General features: G+C 33.4%; 2 protein-coding genes and 1 long non-coding RNA gene across 4 annotated transcripts; 2 read left to right on the top strand and 1 right to left on the bottom strand.

Moving 5' to 3' along the window:
* Window positions 1–3,065: 3,065 nt before the first annotated feature.
* LOC114193933 (protein JINGUBANG-like) lies at window positions 3,066–5,274 on the top strand. The gene is made up of 2 exons (XM_028083934.2): window positions 3,066–3,979; window positions 4,232–5,274. The coding sequence occupies exons 1-2, from the start codon at window positions 3,401–3,403 to the stop codon at window positions 5,024–5,026; spliced, it is 1,374 nt and encodes a 457-aa protein (XP_027939735.1). The 5' UTR covers window positions 3,066–3,400; the 3' UTR covers window positions 5,027–5,274.
* Window positions 5,275–8,827: 3,553 nt separating this feature from the next.
* Window positions 8,828–15,134, bottom strand: LOC114194569 (inactive protein kinase SELMODRAFT_444075-like). Of its 2 annotated transcripts, XM_028084895.2 has the most exons (8): window positions 14,907–15,134; window positions 14,467–14,600; window positions 12,136–12,230; window positions 10,353–11,413; window positions 10,068–10,228; window positions 9,839–9,915; window positions 9,422–9,743; window positions 8,828–9,324 (listed from the first exon to the last, which is right to left on the bottom strand). In XM_028084895.2, the coding sequence occupies exons 1-8, from the start codon at window positions 15,100–15,102 to the stop codon at window positions 9,175–9,177; spliced, it is 2,196 nt and encodes a 731-aa protein (XP_027940696.2). In that variant the 5' UTR covers window positions 15,103–15,134; the 3' UTR covers window positions 8,828–9,174. The 2 variants fall into 2 exon arrangements, with proteins under 2 accessions (XP_027940696.2, XP_027940697.2); XM_028084896.2 differs by lacking the exon at window positions 14,907–15,134 and having other exon boundaries at window positions 12,118–12,230.
* On the top strand, window positions 14,155–14,992 carry LOC114194570 (uncharacterized). Its single transcript, XR_003606402.2, has 3 exons — window positions 14,155–14,355; window positions 14,445–14,625; window positions 14,854–14,992. It is a non-coding gene; the product is annotated as an uncharacterized LOC114194570 (long non-coding RNA).
* Window positions 15,135–20,008: the final 4,874 nt, after the last annotated feature.

Below are 20,008 nucleotides of genomic sequence, written 5' to 3' on the forward strand. Positions count from 1 at the left end.
ACTTACTTGCACAAAAGTCATCACACACAGTGCACAAAACTCATCACCAACATATCGGACATGTTTAACCCCACTTATTACAAATCACATATTATTAACCAAATTCAGTCACCCCAAACACACCAAATTCAGTTACCGCGGGGGAGAAACAAAAGAAAGATCAAATTTTCGACCAAAAAACCATTCGCCATCTACACTACATACCTTGCCGGTGGGAAGAAAAACGGCGACTGTGCGGAGAGAATACGCTTTTTGACTGAGTACGCGGGAGAAGGAGAAAACACAAACGGTTGAACTCCTCCGCAGCAAACGCCCTCCAAATTCGCAAATCCTAACCCTTTCAAGGTTTAGCCGCCACACAGATTTTGCTATCTTCCTTCGCCACAACAACCACTCCAGAAACTGATGCCCTTGCCGGTGACACTACAACCTACAACTGCGACCACAATAAGGGGTGAAGTCAGAACCATACCAGTGAGCGCGGGGAGAAGGAAACAATGTTAAAATTTTTTACCAACAAACCCTGCGCCATCTACAATGCACACCCTGCCGGTGAGAAGAGCGTTTTCGTGCGGCAACTGTGCGGAGACTGTGCGGAGACTGAGTGCGCGGGAGAAGGAGCAAATAGAAACGTCAACCCACTCTCCAAAAACTGATGCTGACCCGAATACTCACGCCCTAACCCACTCTCCACAAACGGATTCTGACCTGATTATTCAAGCCCAAACCCACTCTCCGCTTTTGCCACGTCTCAAGTAAAATGTTTAAAAAAAATTAATTTTAATTTAAAAAATTAAATCCACCTCTGCATGCCATGTCATGGAGTCACTTATGGAGTCAAAATAAGGGGTCAGCATATCATTTCCCATTTTAAATTAACGTCTGCGTTATTTATACTCATATTTGACATCTTTCAGTTAAATATATCTAAAATTTTGATGAACACGTAAAAAAATGTTATTAAATTTAAAAAGAGTATATTTATTAATTTTTAAAATTTAAAATAAAAAATGTACCAAAATTTAAAAAATACCAACATATTTAACACAACATTATTCATTATTCCTATCTATCTCTTAGGTTCCATAGAGTCTCACATCACATGGGTTTCACTGTTGAAGAGTCTATACATAGTTTGTTTTCACTTTCACAACCTCATAACTCCTAACATTGTGAAATAAAAGAATGTCATTTAACATATAAGGAAGATAAATGCTCCTCTTTCTGTTTCTGTAAAATGCTTGCATAACATTTTCATACAAATATGAACAAAATGCATCATTTCACATCATCTTATCACAGATTCAACTTGTCTACATTTTATACAGTAAGTTGGGCCACACAGAATATTGGCACCAGTGAACCAATAATATATGATATCAAATTTTAAATAATTATAAATATATTTGCATTTATATTATATTAAACAAAACCTAAGTAGTAAGGAACTCTTCCAATGACTCCATACAATTTCATTTTGGTACGTCTTTGTGTTTCATGTTTGCACTATTTTTAAATTGTTTATCGGATGAAATAACTTGGCAACTCATCAATATCCTATTTGATCTAATAATATCTATAAAATGGGTGACAAACATATGTGAACATCTGTTAATAGCCTTTCAGATTTAATATATATATATATTAGTAGATTATAAAATAAAATTAGCGATAATATTTTAGCATATGACTAATATGTTCATGTGTGTCTACACCAATATTTTTCCTGGCAGGATTAATATAATAATAACCACAATATTAATAAAACGGTAAAATAACAATAATAACAGGAAGAAAAACTATAATAATAACACTTCTAATAATTGTACTTTGTCACTTTTTATTATAGTAATTCTACATATTACAAAATGTCCTCAATTCAACAAGACGTTAATTGACAAGACTTCAGACCTAAAGTGCAACCTATTACTCCTCATTTGTTAACATGATTGATACCTATATTATTTTTTGTATACATAATTATGGATATGCTTTAAATATTACGATAAAGAATAACGTGTGTGTTGGGTTGGTGTAATTATAGGAATTGTTCTGATGTATAACCAAAAATCCATTTATAATCAAACAAATTTATTTGTTCATCGTTACTAGGAGCTAATTACAAAAATAGATATGGAAACAGATTACATTATTCCAATTGAAATAACTTAGTCTAAAAAATAATCAAATTAAAGTAAAAATAAAATAAACCAAATTTTGATGGACAATTATGAGGAAAATTCCAAAATCAGATAATATATAAGAATATTTAAGGAGTATCCACATCTTATTACTAGAAAAGTTGGTAAAAGGAATATTGCGTTTTGGGAAAACATATTTTTCTCCTCTAAATATATACTATTTTATGAATAAGAAAACTCACTCTTCTCCCTCGTTTTTTTTTTACATATGAACAAAATGAATGATCTCAAATTATTTTTTATCAAATTTATCCAAACAAAAACTGGATTTTAATGTAATTAATTTCAACAAACAAGAACCAATATCGAAAAATGACATAACGTTAAACTATATATATATATATATATATATATATATATATATATATATATAGATAATCCAACTCAGATTCTCACACCAAACATCATAAGCTAACATTATAAAGACCACATCACATGCATTCCTTGAGAAAACATGTGTGCACGTGTAACCTAACCCACGCATGGTTCTTTCAATTACATTATTATATGCACATAACCTAATTTATCAAGTGGTGCTTCGACATAGTTTCATAGTATTTTCATCTTTATACGGGGAAAATATATAATCTATTTGTTTACGATAGATAAAAGTGAACTTTAAGTTTAATTTAATTTTATAATAAATTATTTGAAGATTTGGATATGTTGAAAAGAACTTGCAAGAGAGAAAAAAATGATATTTGATTGAGAGTGAAGGTAATAATAATAAGTGATGAAGTTTGGATTATTATAAGAAGTTATGAACCTAAAATGGCGAAATGAAAAGCGGAGATTGAGGAACAACCTATTCCAAAGATGGGAGGGAGTGTAAATAAAGATGTGACACGTGTCGAGAAACGATTGAAGCAATGATTTGAACCAGCGATTAAAATTCAGAGCAGCGAAGGATTGTTCACACTCTTTAACCTCATTCGCTCTCTCACATTTTCTCTTCCCAACCAATAATCAATCAAAGTCTTCGTTCAAATTTTAGTTTCCTCTTTCCTTCTCTCTCTTCTCCCCTCTCCATTTCCCTGTAGCAGTTCAAGTCGCGCCTTTTATCTGCTCCACGGTGAATGAAAAACAATACACACGTTACAGAAGGAGAGAGGATTGCCAATTATTAACTTAATTAATTAATCAATTAATTCATTAGTTGATTAATTCATATATATATACATATATATTTAGGGTTGGTTATGTTTGGTGAAAGCTTTCCCCGAACACAGTACATGCATTCGGAGCCCAGAATGTCGAATTCGGAGGCTTTAACCGACGACGAGTACACAATGCGGAGTAGCAGTTCGGCGTCGCCGATGAGTCCTTATTTCTACGACCAGGGTAGGCTTAGCGGCGAGGGTTCCCCGATGATGATGTCGCCGTGGAACAATAACGCCGGTTCGCCGTTTCAGAAGGTGGAGTGGGTTCCGGGCGAGGACGGGAGCTTGCCGCAGAACGCGCTCGTGGGTTCTCTTGTCCGAGAGGAGGGACACATATACTCGCTGGCGGCTTCCGGTGACCTCTTGTACACGGGGTCCGACAGCAAGAACATTCGTGTGTGGAAGAACCTGCAGGAGTATTCTGGGTTCAAATCCAACAGCGGATTGGTCAAAACCATAATCCTGTCGGGACAGAAAATCTTCACGGGGCACCAGGACGGCAAAATCCGCGTCTGGAAGGTCTCGCCCAAGAACCCGAGCGTGCACAAACGCGCCGGCACGTTGCCCACGCTTAAAGACATCTTCAAGAGCTCCATTAAACCCAGCAACTACGTTGAGGTTCTTTTCGCTTCCACATTCTTTTCACTCTTGTTGCTCATGCAACATTTCGTCACACCATTACACTAAAATAAAAAAAAAGATACATTTTTTAATGAATACTTTTTGTTTTGAATTGGTTCTAAGTTTGATTCGAATAAAACAAAATTTTGAATTTTTAATGGAGACATTGGAATCGAGTTATATTAACAGTTTTTTATGATAGAAACCATGCACAAAATGAAACAAAGAGATGATGTTTTGGGTTTTCAGGTTCGGCGACACAAAACGGCGTTATGGATAAAACATTCGGACGCCGTTTCGTGCTTGAGTCTCTCCGATAACAAGTTGTATCTATACTCTGCGTCTTGGGACAGAACGATCAAGGTGTGGAGGATCGCCGACTCCAAATGCCTGGAGTCAATCCACGCGCACGACGACGCAGTCAACGCGGTGGTGTGCGGCGAAGAAGGGATGGTGTTTTCGGGGTCGGCGGACGGCACGGTGAAGGTGTGGCGGCGGGAGCCGCGAGGGAAGGGGCTGAAACACACGGCGGTGAAAACGCTGCTGAAGCAGGAGTGCGCGGTGACGGCGCTGGCGGTGGACGCGGATGCTTCCATGGTGTACTGCGGCGCCTCTGATGGGCTGGTGAACTTCTGGGAGCGCGAGAAGGGTTACGCGCACGGCGGCGTCCTGAAGGGCCACAAGCTCGCCGTGCTGTGCCTCACTTCGGCGGGGACGTTAGTGTTCAGCGGGTCCGCAGATAAGACGATATGCGTGTGGAGAAGAGAAGGTGTGATCCACACGTGCGTGTCGGTTCTCACGGGTCACGACGGTCCCGTGAAGTGCCTGGCCGTGGAGGAGGACCGCGAAAACGCCGGCGGCAGAGACAAGCGTTGGGTTTTGTATAGTGGGAGTTTGGACAAATCGGTTAAGGTTTGGAGCGTGTCGGAATCGATGAACAATTATCAGTCGCAGCATCAGCGCATGGTTTCCGATGCGGAGTCGCTGCCGTCCGTCTCCGAGAGTAGCCTCTCATCTTCGGGCTGGGCCAGTGGGAGAAACTGATGGGCCTGGCCCGGACCTGCTGGGCTTCGGTTTTATTATGGCCACGTGTTTTGATGGGATGATTGTGCCTTTTGTTTTTCTTCCTCTTTGTCTCGTATTTTTTGCTCGTTGACTTTGATTGATTGATTGATTCTACGAGATTGGGAGTGTCGCTTGGTCAAAGATCTGTATTATTAATTAACATGTATTAATGTAATGTAATTTATGTAAGAATGAATTGTTGAGGTAGTTTAAACAAGTTTCTGTTACTGCTGCCTGCTCGATTGCTGCGGTTTTCTTTATTTGAAAATCATGTTTTGTGAATAATGCCAACGATTATCACTCATTAAGATTACCTCCCTTTCAATGTATTTCTTGTTGGTATAACGAAAAAAATAATTAATATATTTTCCTACTATTATTTATTCAACTGAAAACTTATTATTTTGTGTTGTGAATTTTATTATTAATTTTTAACTGCTATAATTTATAGGAGAGTGAGTCCCATTTCTATAGGAGAGTCTCCTTTTAGAAGTTTATTGACTAATCCTAAATACTAGAAAACAGATTTGAGAAATAAGAAATTCGGGATACTAGAAAACAAACATTTGTCGATGAAAAGTTTAATATTATTTTATAAGTTCTCAGCTCTTATTAACATAATGTTATTTGAGCATTATTTTGTTCCCTTTCTTTAAAACTTGTTTGAGTGCCTTTTATATATGGATCAAGAAAAGACATGACACATCTAAGAGTGTTGGAAATAGAAGGTTAGTTTGGTAGTAAAGTTGAAAGGGAGGATGAAAGAGATTTTGAGTTCAACTTCTCTATTAATAAATACTAATAAATAACTTATCGATAAAAAAAAATGTGTAAGGATGTTAAATCTAAAAGTTTGATACATAGTTAAATACTATGATCAATTTAAAATATTTACAGGTACACATCGTGAGTGAGTTATTTTGGCTCATCATGAACCACCCCACCAGGGTCGACAAGATCCTCACTGAACTTGCAACGATGCTCACTTCCACGTGAGGCAAGTCTTCCTTGGTTGTTCATGATGAGCTAGAAGAATTAGTTCCACTAACAATGTCCCTGTGGTCATTTTTTGTTGGTATTTAATTTTACACACTTAACACACTCACACATGTAATGTCTTCACTTTATCCACGTAGGACGACACTTTAACCAACTTTAAACAAACGACATTGAAGTACTCATGTTATTTTCCATACTTTTGTTAAATTCGTTGGTGAGATTGTCCCAAACCTGTCAACTTAATCGCTTAAGGGCAATCCCTTTTAACTCGCATGATAAACTCTTAGTTATTCAATACATACTCCCTTTCTTCTTGCACATTAATCGGTTGTTGGGCCACATTCTAACTCATCCTAAATCTTCTTGAAACATGTTATGATGTTTATTATTATGATTATTGAAGTTTGTCATATTATTGTTGACATGATTATTGAGTATCATCAGGATTAGTATCTAAACAATTATTGAAGATCACCATAATTATTATTGACAAACTTATTGAAAATCACCTGAGTCTTATCGACAAAATTACTAAATATTGTCACAACTATAATTATTACAAATATTAGAACTCATCACAATTATATTTGTGACGAGTTGTACAGATCGTCATAAATGTCAAAATTCGACCAAAGAATATATTATGAAAAATTGCTATAAGCAAAGTAAAAACAAAATCCCAAAAATAAGTAGTTTAGTATATTGTGCAAAGACTTGAGATTAAAACAGAAAAAGATATGCTTGAGGGCTAATCAGACCCCTCTAATGTTTCTGATATTTATATAAATGATAAAGGAGATACAAGGGAAGTTAAAACATTAAAGGCTAGAACTAGGTGCTAGGTGTAGAGGTTATCTAACACTCAACCTCCTAACTTACACATAATGATTGCTTAGATATACTAAGTATTTCTACATAAAGCATGAAGTTTCTGAACAACCGAATAAGAAGAGATTTAAGATCACTTTTTTTTAGTTAAAAGGCTTAAGTTTACAAAGATAACGTTTGTAGTGTTGGAAATCAAATGTCTCCTTCAAGTCGTCATGCAAGCTTAGACTTATAGAACATTTAAGTTCATATAATAAGTTATCCTAGTAATATCAAGTCATCTTAATAATATCGCTAAAAAATTTAAATCATTTTAATTAAATAACATACAAATCATAATATTAAAAGAGTATATATGTGAATAAATACAATTAATAAGTATAATAAAGAGAAATTATACATATAAAAAAAGAACTATATATTAAATTAAATAGAAATGACAATGGAATAATAATATTTTAATAATATGCGATTCACACACAAAAACTGTATTTTTTATAAATTTTAAACAATAGAAAGTTACGTTAATTTGAGTAGGTTTAAAAAGAGTGCACTTTTAGCATTTATTTTTAATAAACAAGTTATAACATGTGGCAAAATTTAACGAATTCGAGTGTATAATATAATTGGTAACATTCTAACATGTCTCTATTTTTTAGCCTTATAAGTATGATACCATATGATTTCATTCTTCTCCAAGGAGTTGTTAGATGATTAATTAATGGTGCGTTGGTAACGTGGGTGTATAATATATATGTTAGACTGTATTAAGATATGGAGATATATGGTTCGAATTTTTATTTGGTTGCATGGAGATGATGAAAAATATTTTTAAGGGTAGAAAAGAAGGTCTTTAATTTAATCAGAAATTGTTGGAATAAAGTGGGAAGTACATATTTTAATCGTCGTAATTAATTTCTTCATATGAAACGCTAGTTAAAAAAGCGTTTAATGCTTTAACCACCTATTAACTTCAAAACTTTGAATTTTCTCACATTCTGATCAGATATTGGTCGTGGGCTTTTACCAAAGGCCTTCATTTCCCCCATTTGATCCTAAAAGTCAATATCCAACTAAAAAAAATGCAACTTTCAAACTGTTTGGGCTGATTTGCATAATATTCGGCTATCGTATCCACACTCTCCAAACAAAAATGAAAATGGTGAAAGGCATACAAGATTTTTTTTTTTCCCACGAAATGCAGGTCAGTGAAGATTTTTTAGAATTTGCGTTTCTAGAATATGATGATATTAACTAATTACAACTTAACATATCAATGAATGATTCTGTTCTAGTAAAGAGAGATGATAATGCTGTTTGTTAGAGTATTTAGTATGTTGTCCTTTTTTTCATGATCTTATCAATCTTATTTATAGTCAAATATTGGAATTATAACTCTTACGTTAAAATTAATGTTTATATATTATCATTTATTTTCTTATTTCATGATTATTTTAATCATACTTATTTCTAACACACACGCACACACACATGAAAGGCTGAAAACCCAATTAGGTTGAGGTTCAACCAGTTTTGATATGAAAGATACACCTTGAGTGTTGGTTAAAGTTTCTTATTCTTCTGGATCCTTATGAAGTACTTCTTAAGTCATCAAAGGTCATTCATGGCACTTACATACATAAATTGTAATGTAACTCGTCAAAAATAGTTGAGTTCTAGAATTAGGCTTCAGGTGTACTTAGGAGAAGAAATCCTAATTTTATTCTATCTTAGTTTCACTGTGATGATAACTGGAGATATACATTGAATGTTTTTAGCTAGAGGAGTAATCTGTCAAGGTATTACAAGAAAATAGATGATGTAACGGAAAAAATATAGAAATAAACTAATTTTAAAGGAATGGAATATTTGGTTCAAATTTAATATATTTTCTCCTGAAAAAGAAATGGGAAAAAATATGGTGAATAACACACATATGCACACTGCTGGTCCTGCATATTGAAACTGACACTTGTTATTAAGAGCCTCAGGTTGTACAAACAATTTGGAGAAAATAGAAGAACGAGAAACATCCCCTTTCAAATGAATTTTTTGCTATTAAACACATGGCGAATTAGAACTACAGGGCTCCAGAAACACCCACCAAATTACAAATGTAGAAGGCTAAGATAATGATTTCTTTTCTAGTTCTTACCTAAAAGTGCTTTGCATATCTGAAAGTTTCAATAAGCGTACGAAAGGTCCACGCTTCAAACGGATAATTGATCCTATGCAGCTCACAAATAGAACTATATTGCCAACAATAGATCTTGTAGCTAGCCCAAGAGCGGAGGGAATGATCAATGAGATAGTGTACGAGAATGAGTTATTGTACCTTCTGGTGGAGTGAGTGACTTCAAACCGCTTAAATGCCCACTTGTGTTACCAATTGAATTGATGTCTAAACCCATAGGATGAACTGGATCGCCCCCTTCCAGCACTCTCAGGATCTACATTCACGTTACAAAGAAGGGCCTTTTTAATAAAAAAAAAGAAAAAAAGTAAAAGGAGTTTCTAAGTAACAAGTTGAACCCATGCAAATCATACCTTTGACATTGGGGGTCTGGCATCGGGATCCACACGGAGACACAACGAAGCAGCTCGAGCCATAGCTTGCAATTGAAGATTAAATTCCAACGACTCCTCAGAGTTGAAGCATGGTTTGAGAGAACGAACGTTTTGCAAGATTTGACTGGGCTCTAACAAGCGTAGAGGGTGAATCCATTCAGGAAGATACGAGAATCCGTTGAAGTGTTCCAACTCGCTAATTCTTCTACCTGTTATTAACTCTAATAATACAATTCCAAATGCATATACATCTACTTTATATGTAAGATTTCCAGCGTCAAGATACTCCGGTGCAAGATACCTAGTTTATGTAAGGTAGCCTCGATTAGAATCAAAACCGTGATGTCCCTTATCTTGGTGATAAGAACATATACATGCTTAAAGAATATTTATTACCCTGAAGTTCCTAGAACCCGATCTTCTGTATCTATATTCCATTCTGAGTGCCACCTAGCAAGCCCAAAATCCGCCACCTATATCAAAGTTACATTATTAGATTTAAAATGCAGTTATTTTATTTATTTATTTGATGTGTGAAGCATTGTCGTTTATAATTACCAGAGGCAAAAACATTTGAACGTCAACTACTTTTGGCCAAAAAAAAAGCGGAAGGTGAGTATATTACCAAAGGTTCAAAGTCATGGGTTAAGAGGATATTTTTGGGTCGAAGGTCTCTGTGCACTATACAACCAACTCTACAGTCTTCATGAAGGTAGCGCAAGCCTCGTGCAGTTCCAATTGCTATCTTTAAGCGTGAGTTCCAATCGAGAGGCATACTCTCATCTCCTGTTAATCAAGTGCTATACTGTTTGATCTCTCTTTGGGTGGATGTCAAGAACATTCAAAAACAAATTACAGAGACAGAAGGAAACGACAATAAAGAAGTGTTTGAAATAATGTTAGTAAATACCATATAAGTAGAGGTCTAAGGATCCGTTGCATATGTACTCATAAACTAATATCCTCAAATTGCTCTGTGTACAAAATCCTATCAACAGCACAACATTTCTGTGTTGTGCACAGCTCAAAACCCGAACTTCCCTGCAGAAGTCAAGATCTGCTTGAGAACCCCCAAATTTTAACTGTTTCACCGCAACAACCTGGCCATCTTTGAGTATTCCCTTGTGGACCACACCGAATCCACCTTCAGCCAAAAAATTCACATCTGAGAACATATCAGTAGCTTCTTCTAGCTCTTTGTAAGAAAACCGTTTTGGAGGCTTTCCAAATACTGGTGCTTTATTCTGACACTGTGAGCACAAGGGAGGAGGTATTGAGGTAGTTCTGCCCAAAGGTATGGAACTATCTCTGTTGCCCGAGTCGTAACTTCTACTTTGAGCTTGTTCAAACCCGTATTCATTTCTTCTCATCTCTTGATCACAACGTATAAAATTCTCAAGTAAAGTTTTCGACGATGGAGATTTAGTTCTTTGGATGATACTGTTGTTTTTAGTTTTCCGAAACTTCTCGTCCACAATGTGGTTTTGAGGAATCCAAAATACAGTCTTGTTTTGACTAGACAAGGATGGTGTTGGACGCGGCCATAGCGGGGGAGGGCGATCTCTTTCAATGTCAAAGCATAATGGTGGCTGGACATTGAAATCTATTGGTTCGTTGATTTCTTTGTGTATCTTTTTTCTTGGGCCCTGACCCTCGTACAGAGGGTTTTGTTCATAGACAAGGAAAGGAGAAGTCAACGACTCCGAACTTGACCCTGAATTTACTCCGATATCTCTTATAACAGAAGTACCTGCTTCTTCAGGGCTACCCACTGGGGTAGAATGCATCAATCTTCCGCCTTTTAGCTTTGCAATTTCTATGCCTGGTGAAGAAGTAGCCGAGAAAAAAGGAGTTTGGAGTTCATCGGAACACCCTAAGTTAAGTCTGAGGATTTTTGCCTGTGACCCATTCATCACCACAATGCTACAGTTGAGTTCATCCATGCAATGATTGACCTCTTGCTTTAATTTCCTGTTTCAACAACTTAGGCATTCATCAACAAATTTCTCGTATATTTATCATTCGGCAATGCAGGTCCGAAAAATTCTACCTATCAGCAGTTGTTCAATCAAATCCTGGAAAGGCAATGCCTCTTTTGAATCTCAAATAACGTCTCAACATTTAAAAATATTACCTACTTTATTAATTAAAATGTTCACTGGACCTAGCAAAGAATTAGGTGGGAAAAAATGTAATAGGTTGCTTTCTCTGTTTACCGGCAGGTAATAATCGGATAGACAATAGTTTAGGCTATTCAATGCATAGATCAATTGAACCATTAACCTGATGCAGTTGGTTAAAATAAGGTCCTCTAGTATGGCTTATCAGCTGCTCCTAATAAAAAAACAGCCAATGTGGTACATATGAATTGCAGAAGAGGGTCTCATCCATGATGAATTATTTGGTGGTCCGGAAAATATCAATTATCCCCATATAATATATGGTTAAGTGTTAATTAATTTTTCATAAACTGGAAATTTTAAAAAACATGTTTAGATTTTTCTGAACCATGAATAAAAAATGTGGTTCTCTTCCACCCAACAATTTCTCATCACCAATCCATCAACGTTTCAAATATGCAAAGCCAAATGTCCTCATTGCGGCGTGCATGGAACAAGTGAGAAACATATTTGCAATCAACAAAATAAACTAATAGCTCAGAAAAAAAGAAATACTTTTTCATGTTTAATTACTTGTCCAGTATGACCCAATGGGAACCGCTCCATCTAGCCTCAGCCGCCACAGCACCACTGGGAGTACCCGTGACCACCTTAATCTTTACCCTCACCTGCATAATGAGAAATAGAATGTCATTTCAGCAAATACAAACTGTCATACCTTGATATACAGTAACCATTTTATGGAAAATGCATTCTTAAACAAATTAGGAATGAGAGAACGCGTATTCATATATCATTTTAGAAAAAGAATTTGGACTAGAAGTATCCATATAGTGTGTTGTATTTATTATTGTACCCTCATGGATGTATCATATCAGTATATGGCAGAATTGTGTATCTTAAGACTGTATTCTCGAGAGTTCAGTCTAGTTATTGTGAATACGTCGTAAGATGCTATTTGATTAGCTTGGTATAATAAGGGGCTGATTTCCATGGCCTAGGGCCCCTCCGGATTCGGGAGTTGGACACTCTCCCCTCGTCTTTGACCATCTTCCCACAAAATAAGTAACCATTTTTCATAATTGATTAAGGTAAATTGGAGACCTCGAATATCCAGGACAGAGACTTGGCCTGAATACAATCCTGCATGTACTTGATAATGGACTAGATATAATTAGGAGGAAAAGGGGGGAAATAATTCTATAATTACAGAGAGGAGGAGGAGGATTAGGGGATTTGTAAGAGAGGGAGAGAGAAAAAAAAAAGTAAATGCGCTCTAGCTTGGAGTAAATAATTTCAGTTTACAACAATTATATACGGTACAATTTGATTTAATAATATTGAAATGTGTTTTCTTCGTGACCTAGAAAATGGAATTTTGTGTAGTGAATGTTTATGGAGATAGATGACCTAGAAAATTGAAGTCTAGAAGTCATGGTGAGCTTTATAGCGCTAATACCAGTAGATATAATGCATGAGGAAACGTAAAAATAAAAAAAAGGAAATTTGAAAGCAAATATTTTATCCCAAAAAACAATCTTCGTCTATTTGTGCTCGCAAAAATGTATAGGGACTATACTCATGAGGGTAGTCTGACTCAGTAAAACTATCTGGGATTAACTCTTCACTGTCAAATAACGGTCAAATATTTTCCATTAACGCGTATGTAAGAATATATAAACAGAAAAAATAAATTTCTTTTCCATTTTTCTCTACCATGCATGGACAGTTGTTTATAATATTTTTGTATAGTTTGTCCTACGAAGCTTTCTGCATGTGCAATTATTGATAAATCATAAAGTCCATTATAAGACAAGATTTTAAAAGCATATACGAATCCAAAGAATTAAGTCAAGCTGGTACAACTTTGAAGAGATCAGAAACTTCCTCAACTCTGACATGTTACTGAAAAGCAAAGTTGAGGGCGTAGTGGTTTATACATTGTCTTTTATGGTGGAAAAAAAAAAGACAACATATACAGACACATTTTAAATGATTGATATAAAAAAGACAAATTATTAGCACAAATTATTGATACAGATTTGACAGAAAATATATAATATATAAAATCTCAGGCATAATAATTTGCCATGCTTCTCTTCTAAATTTGTTTTTTGAGTTTAAACAGATAAGAGGACATAAAGATAATAATGATTAAATCAAAGTATACAATTTTTAACTCATTGATTGAGGGAAGAAGTAAAATGGAAGAAAATTTAAAATAATATAATTTTTTATAACAAAAAATAATAAATATTTTCGTATTAACAAAATAATAAAAAATAGTAAAATGTTAAATTGTTTTAGTTAAATTTAATTTTCGTAATTAGTATAAAAATAATACAATTTATTTATTTTCATTCTTTATTCTACTTTTTTTTTCGGATCAGCATTCTTTATTCTACTTATCTAAATCAACAGAAAATTCACCTTCTTCTATTCTATTTTCTTTTAATATACGCAACACATATTTTTATTTATATAAATTTTAATTATATTTATCTTATGTGTTTCAATAATTTCTTATAAAGTCGTAATGCAAACATCGCATTAATGATTGAAAAATACATCTCCCTCCCCGTAAGAAAGGGAATGAGACAAAAAACGACAGCGAGAATATGGTCATAAAGTCACAACGTTTTTAAAAACCGGAAAAAAATTTGATAAACAGTGAGTCGCATCATGTTAAAAAAACCAGGTGGAAAACTAAGTCCTTTTCGTCGCACTAAACGTTAAGGGCCGAGGCAACAACTTGAGAGAGAAAGGTGGTGGAAGCGATACCGGTGACAGCAGGTACAGGTTTTCCGTATACTCGAGTGCATAATAATTCCTCAATTTTAATATTCAAATCACAGTTTCCTTTAAAATCCTGAATCGTTCAGGTAAATTAAATTTCAAGGTTACCTCAACTTGATTGTGCAACTGAAGCACCATCTGCGCACAAGACTCGGAGATATCTGAAATTCGCTCCGGCAATTTCGCCGCCGGTCCGGTAGTACAGTCTCCAGCAATTCTCGAAAAATGCCAGAATCTTCTGCCTGCAACAGTCCACATCAGGACAAAGTTAGTTCAAACTCTAAGCCAGTTGAACCGGCATATAGAACAACTTAAACACAATTTCATACATATATGATTTCAGTGTTCTTCTCAAATCAGCGTGTGAAATTCCAGTATTCATACAAAATCACTACAGAAATTCTATTCAAAGTACAACACCATAAGCATGTGAAAAAAAAAAAAAAACATCGAAGTTTTGTTGCGAGTATTAACTCTTCAATTTTGCGATTGCAGTTCAATACGATTCAAATTGAGATTTATCGAAAGGTTTAGAGAAAAATAGGTACCGGTTTTTTGAGCAGAGTAAACGGCGAGGAGCGTGATGGAGTCGCTGGAGTGAACGACATGAGTGAGCGCCCAGGCTAATGCGGTGTTTGAGATCACCTTCTCCGCCTTGACGGCGACGAGAACCTTGTTGGAGACGGTGGCGGAGGCGGCGGTGTGCCTGGCGCTTCTGGAACCCACCGTTTCGTCTCTTAGCATTGGTGCGTGGAAGATGGATGAGCAAAGGTTTGGGTTTGGATCGGGTGCGTGCGTTGCCTCGTCTGGTCCTCACGTATGCATTGCGTTGCGTGTGTGTGTGATTGAGTGACCTTGATCGTTGCATTATTTTGCGGACTTAACTTGAAGCCCATGTCTCCAACTGGCATGTCCCAACCCTGGTTCGGTTAACCTAACCAGAGTTACGAGAACAGGGTAGTTGATTGTTAGTTGTTACTTGGGCGGGGCCCGGTGCTGAGGCTGGTTGTGTTCTGTTCTGTCTGTGTCTCTGAAGCGGCACAAAGGAAATTTTAGGCATTAGCATAAATAAATGTCAAAAATTATGGGTTAAATATTTTTTTTCTTTAATTTTAAGTAAATTTTGAAATTAATTTATTTTAAAATTTTGAAACAATTTAAACTTTTATCTTTAGAGGTATGTAGATTTAGTCATTTTAATAAAATTTTGTTAAGTTTATTGAACTTTTCAAGCGTGTTTCACAATAATATTTGACTTAACATTAAAGCAAAAATATGTCAAACAGTATAAACGTATAAACAACTCAAATACAATCTTAAAATACGTACAAAACATCAAATAAATCTAACAAAATTTGATTAAAAGGACTAAATCCACATATTTCAAAAGATGAAAGACTGAATTGATTCAAAGTTTCGAAATGAACTAATTGCAAAATTCACTTAAAATTAAGGGACTAAAAACATATTTAAACCAAAAATTATTTACCATAAACATCATCAAATTTCAAAGTAGTACGATTTAATTCAACATTTTCACCCCAATTGAGTACTTTTAGCATTCAACATTTTCACCCCAATTGAGTACTTTTAGCATTTTTGTTTACAATAGCATATAACAAAATTTAAGATAATTCAATTCAATCAAGTTGTATTTTTGAATTAGTTTTATTCTGTTTTCATACATCTCGATTATTGTGTAGTTACATGCATGAAGTTTGTGTCTATACATAATATATGAATTAAAAAGATTATTTTTTGTTAATATATGTTTGTAGCAATATATTTTGCTAGTATGTAATATTCCTGGTAATAAGTTCAAATTTTTTTAGTTTTGCATAATTTGGACAATTTTTTATATAAGTATAAAACGTGAGGTTATGCGAGATGATTAATTATTGTATGTAATAATTTAAATTGATTAGATATATTAAATTGATTTGATATAGATGATTTGGAATAGACTTGATCGAGTGAAAATTTGACAAAATTATGAGATTTCTCAATTTATATGTTAAATTAAACAGATTATGTATAAAATGATGTGAGATATATTGTTTGTTACAAATCATTAAGTGTGATTCACAAAATGTTGTGATTAATGAAGTGTGACCGATGAATTTATAAGTGAGAATTGTGTGAAATGTAATTGTATGAAATGTAATTGTCCATAAATTAGATTCTTAAACTCAATTGATAAAATCGACCCATAAACTGAATTTGTAAACTCAACTAAAAAAAATGACCAGTAAACTTGGCCTATATACTTGATCTATAAACTCAATTCAAAAACTCAACTCAGTAAACTTGACCACCTATATAATAAACTCAATCCATGAAAACAACACGTACAATCGACTCGTAAATTCAAATATAAACACGAACCAAGAACACGACCCGTAAACTTGACTCGTGCAACCGATTATGATGTTTATGTATGTGCCAACAACTAATAGGTATCATTGACATGTTGAGATGTGTGTAAGTATTTAATTAAGGGTTACAAAAGAGATATTTAGGATATGCAACTATATTCAAGCATCTAGTTATATTTTATACTTGGACTACTTGTGAAACTTGGAGATGCAAACAAAAATTTAAATGGGCGAAAATATGAGATAAAGGAGGTGAATTCACACTTTTTTATTTTAGTCAACAAAGCTAAGATTGTGGAGAATTTGAATGATGGAAATAAAGTAATCAAATAATCTCATTTTAAATGTGGTCAGTTACATTATGCTTATGGATTTTACCTTACATTATTCGTATCAAAACATCTTACAAAAAATCATCCCACAAATAATTATTATAAGGTCTTTTATTGTGTAGGTTTAAAATAAAATAAAATAAAATAAAATTTTTGTTATGACATAATGACATAGGAATAAATCGGTTTTAATGTTGCTCTTGTTTCCTTTTTTTAGTTTAAACAAACTCATCCATTAACAATTTTAACATTCAATCTAATTTTTAATATAACTAATATATTTTTCTATTTGTGTTTTTGAAATTTATTTAGAGATAAAAATAAATAAATGATCAGGAAGATTAATTATAAGAAAAGCTGGTAATTAAAATGATCGAAACATGTTTTTTAGTTAGTTGTGAGAATTATATTTAAAATAAAATAAATAAAATTTTTAATTAACATAATTTTTTAAAATATTTTACTTTCATTTACATTTAAATATATTTTTGGTCGTATAAATTTTACCTCCATTTTAGTTTTAAATTACAAAATGTAGTCTTTAAATTAAAAAAAGTGAGAATATGAATTAAAGAATAGGTATAGAAAAGAAGCACTGGGCTAGTATTGTTGGGCTTTAAGAATAAAAAAAAATATAGGCGATGTTATCATAAGCATGGGGTGCGACCAGCAAGTTTTAATAACTTATAAATTGCTCAACAATGAACCTCTTCCTTCATCTTTCTAATTCATTTTTTCTCTCCTCCTCGAACACTTCCTTCCATGATTACACTCTCATCACTTGTTATAAAAGCCATCATATTTTATTTGAAAAATAAAAACTTAAATAAAAATTTCATGCATGACAATGTGTCAAATAACATAAAAGATAAAAATAAAAACTGTAACGAAAATCTATGCTTAATGAGAGGATACTATAAAGAGACAACTAAACAAGGAATTTCAACCATAATCAAAATTATTTTTCTCAAATAAAATACGGGTTAGTTGTGTTACAAATTTTTAACATCAAATTTAAAAGTCAAAATTGAGAATTTACTTTTAAATTTAGGAAGTAAGATATAATTTTTAATTTCTTAGACTAAAAAAATATTTTTAAATTCAAAGAGATGTAAAATATCAATGTTACATGTGAGTGACTAAATATAATGCAATTGAATTGAAAGACTAAAATAAAATAAAGTGTAACTGTAAGAGTATATTTTTTAATAATATATATAGGGATGGTAATGTGGGTTTGGCCCGACAGGCAGGCCCATAGGCTCACAAAAAAAAAATGTGGAACATGTTATGATATTAAGCTCGTTGACCTGCAAAAACTCGAGTTGCATAACCCATAGCCTACGCGGACCAAAGGCGGGATGGGACAGACTGGTTCGTAGTCCACATAAGAAAGATTGCAATTGTGTATATCGGTTTTTTTCCTTTTGAACGTTTGTCTGAATATTCCAAATTCTTTTATGAGTGAAAAGACAAGTATTATATATTTCTGAATGTACTAAATTTATCAATTATCATGTGAACAAGAAAAATAGTAATATAGTTATGATGAAAATGTTGAATTATCCAGTTGTCATTCAATTTCTCACCGCCTATATTTAATTTTTGTGAATTTATTAAAGTTTTTAATTTGGTTAACAATAAAATCTTTATTATGATTTATTTTTTATTTTTAAATGAGTTATCATATATGCTGGACAAACTAGACTTTTAAATTTGAATTTTCAAAACGGAACAAACCATTTGGTAAATATAGCTTTCCTATTTATTGATTTCTAAATATATATATATATATATATATATATATATATATATATATATATATATATATATATATAAATAAGATTAAATGAATCCGTGTAACACATGTTTATTTAAATAGTATTAAGACTTTATATTACTATTTGGATAAGATTTAATGCATTTTTTTTATCACAGTATTACTCATACAATATTGATTTATGTATTATTAATTTTTTGCCAATATTTATCTATAATTTATATTTAAAATGTGATAACCCATTAAAATAAAGAAATATTATTTTAATAAATGAAATACTCACGTTTAAATAATTAAAAATAACATTAAAAATATTCAAATATAAGAAAAACACATTTAAACATATCAGAAACAAACCGTGACAACAAACATGTATTCAGATGCAGCAGAGAAAATGGACGAGGCATTGTGACAATCCTTTTCGGGCGTCATCGCTGTTACCATGTGGTCGCACTTATTATGACAATGAATCATTATCATCGATCAAGGACCACCTTTGTCTTGTCACCACTTCCTGTTCCTTCTATGGACCATGTCACACAAAACCATATTATTCTAATTTGTAATTTATCTATTAAACTTTATGGTAATTTTTAATATAACTCTTAATTATTTATTTATTTATGAAATATAATTATAAAAATAAATATAGATTTCACATCTATAAAGGTATAGCTTGGACCTAACAAGCTATATCCCTCGGCCCATTTAGATTTGGTAGATCCCTCGGCCCACACACATTTCATCATTTAAATAAGTAAAATATAAATAACAACACTAAAAAAATCACACAAAAATAAAATGAAAGAAGAGAACATTACAGTAGAAGAACACTTTAGGCACAACACACGATCTGAAACTGGGGGGATTTGTTTAAGTTAGTGATTAATAGTTAAGGGTAATTAGTGATTTTGATTTTATAAAATATATTTTAATTAAAATTAATTTTCATGTTATAAATTAGATTTATAAAATATTTTTTTAATTCCTAGGAATCCTAAAAAAAAATCATAAATCACAGATTCATGTCAGAACTAGGACAATATGGTGGGCCTTTTACTTTTTCATTTTTCGTACTTAACACGAGATGATTGAAAAAATGGATCACAGCAAAAGGGATTTCGGCCCACAACAATAGTGTTCAATTGGGCTGGGGAATACAG

This window comes from Vigna unguiculata, chromosome 8, assembly GCF_037176805.1.
Source record: "Vigna unguiculata cultivar grain cowpea cultivar isolate G323 ecotype 2 chromosome 8, ASM3717680v1, whole genome shotgun sequence".
In the NCBI taxonomy this organism is placed as follows: Eukaryota; Viridiplantae; Streptophyta; class Magnoliopsida; order Fabales; family Fabaceae; genus Vigna; species Vigna unguiculata.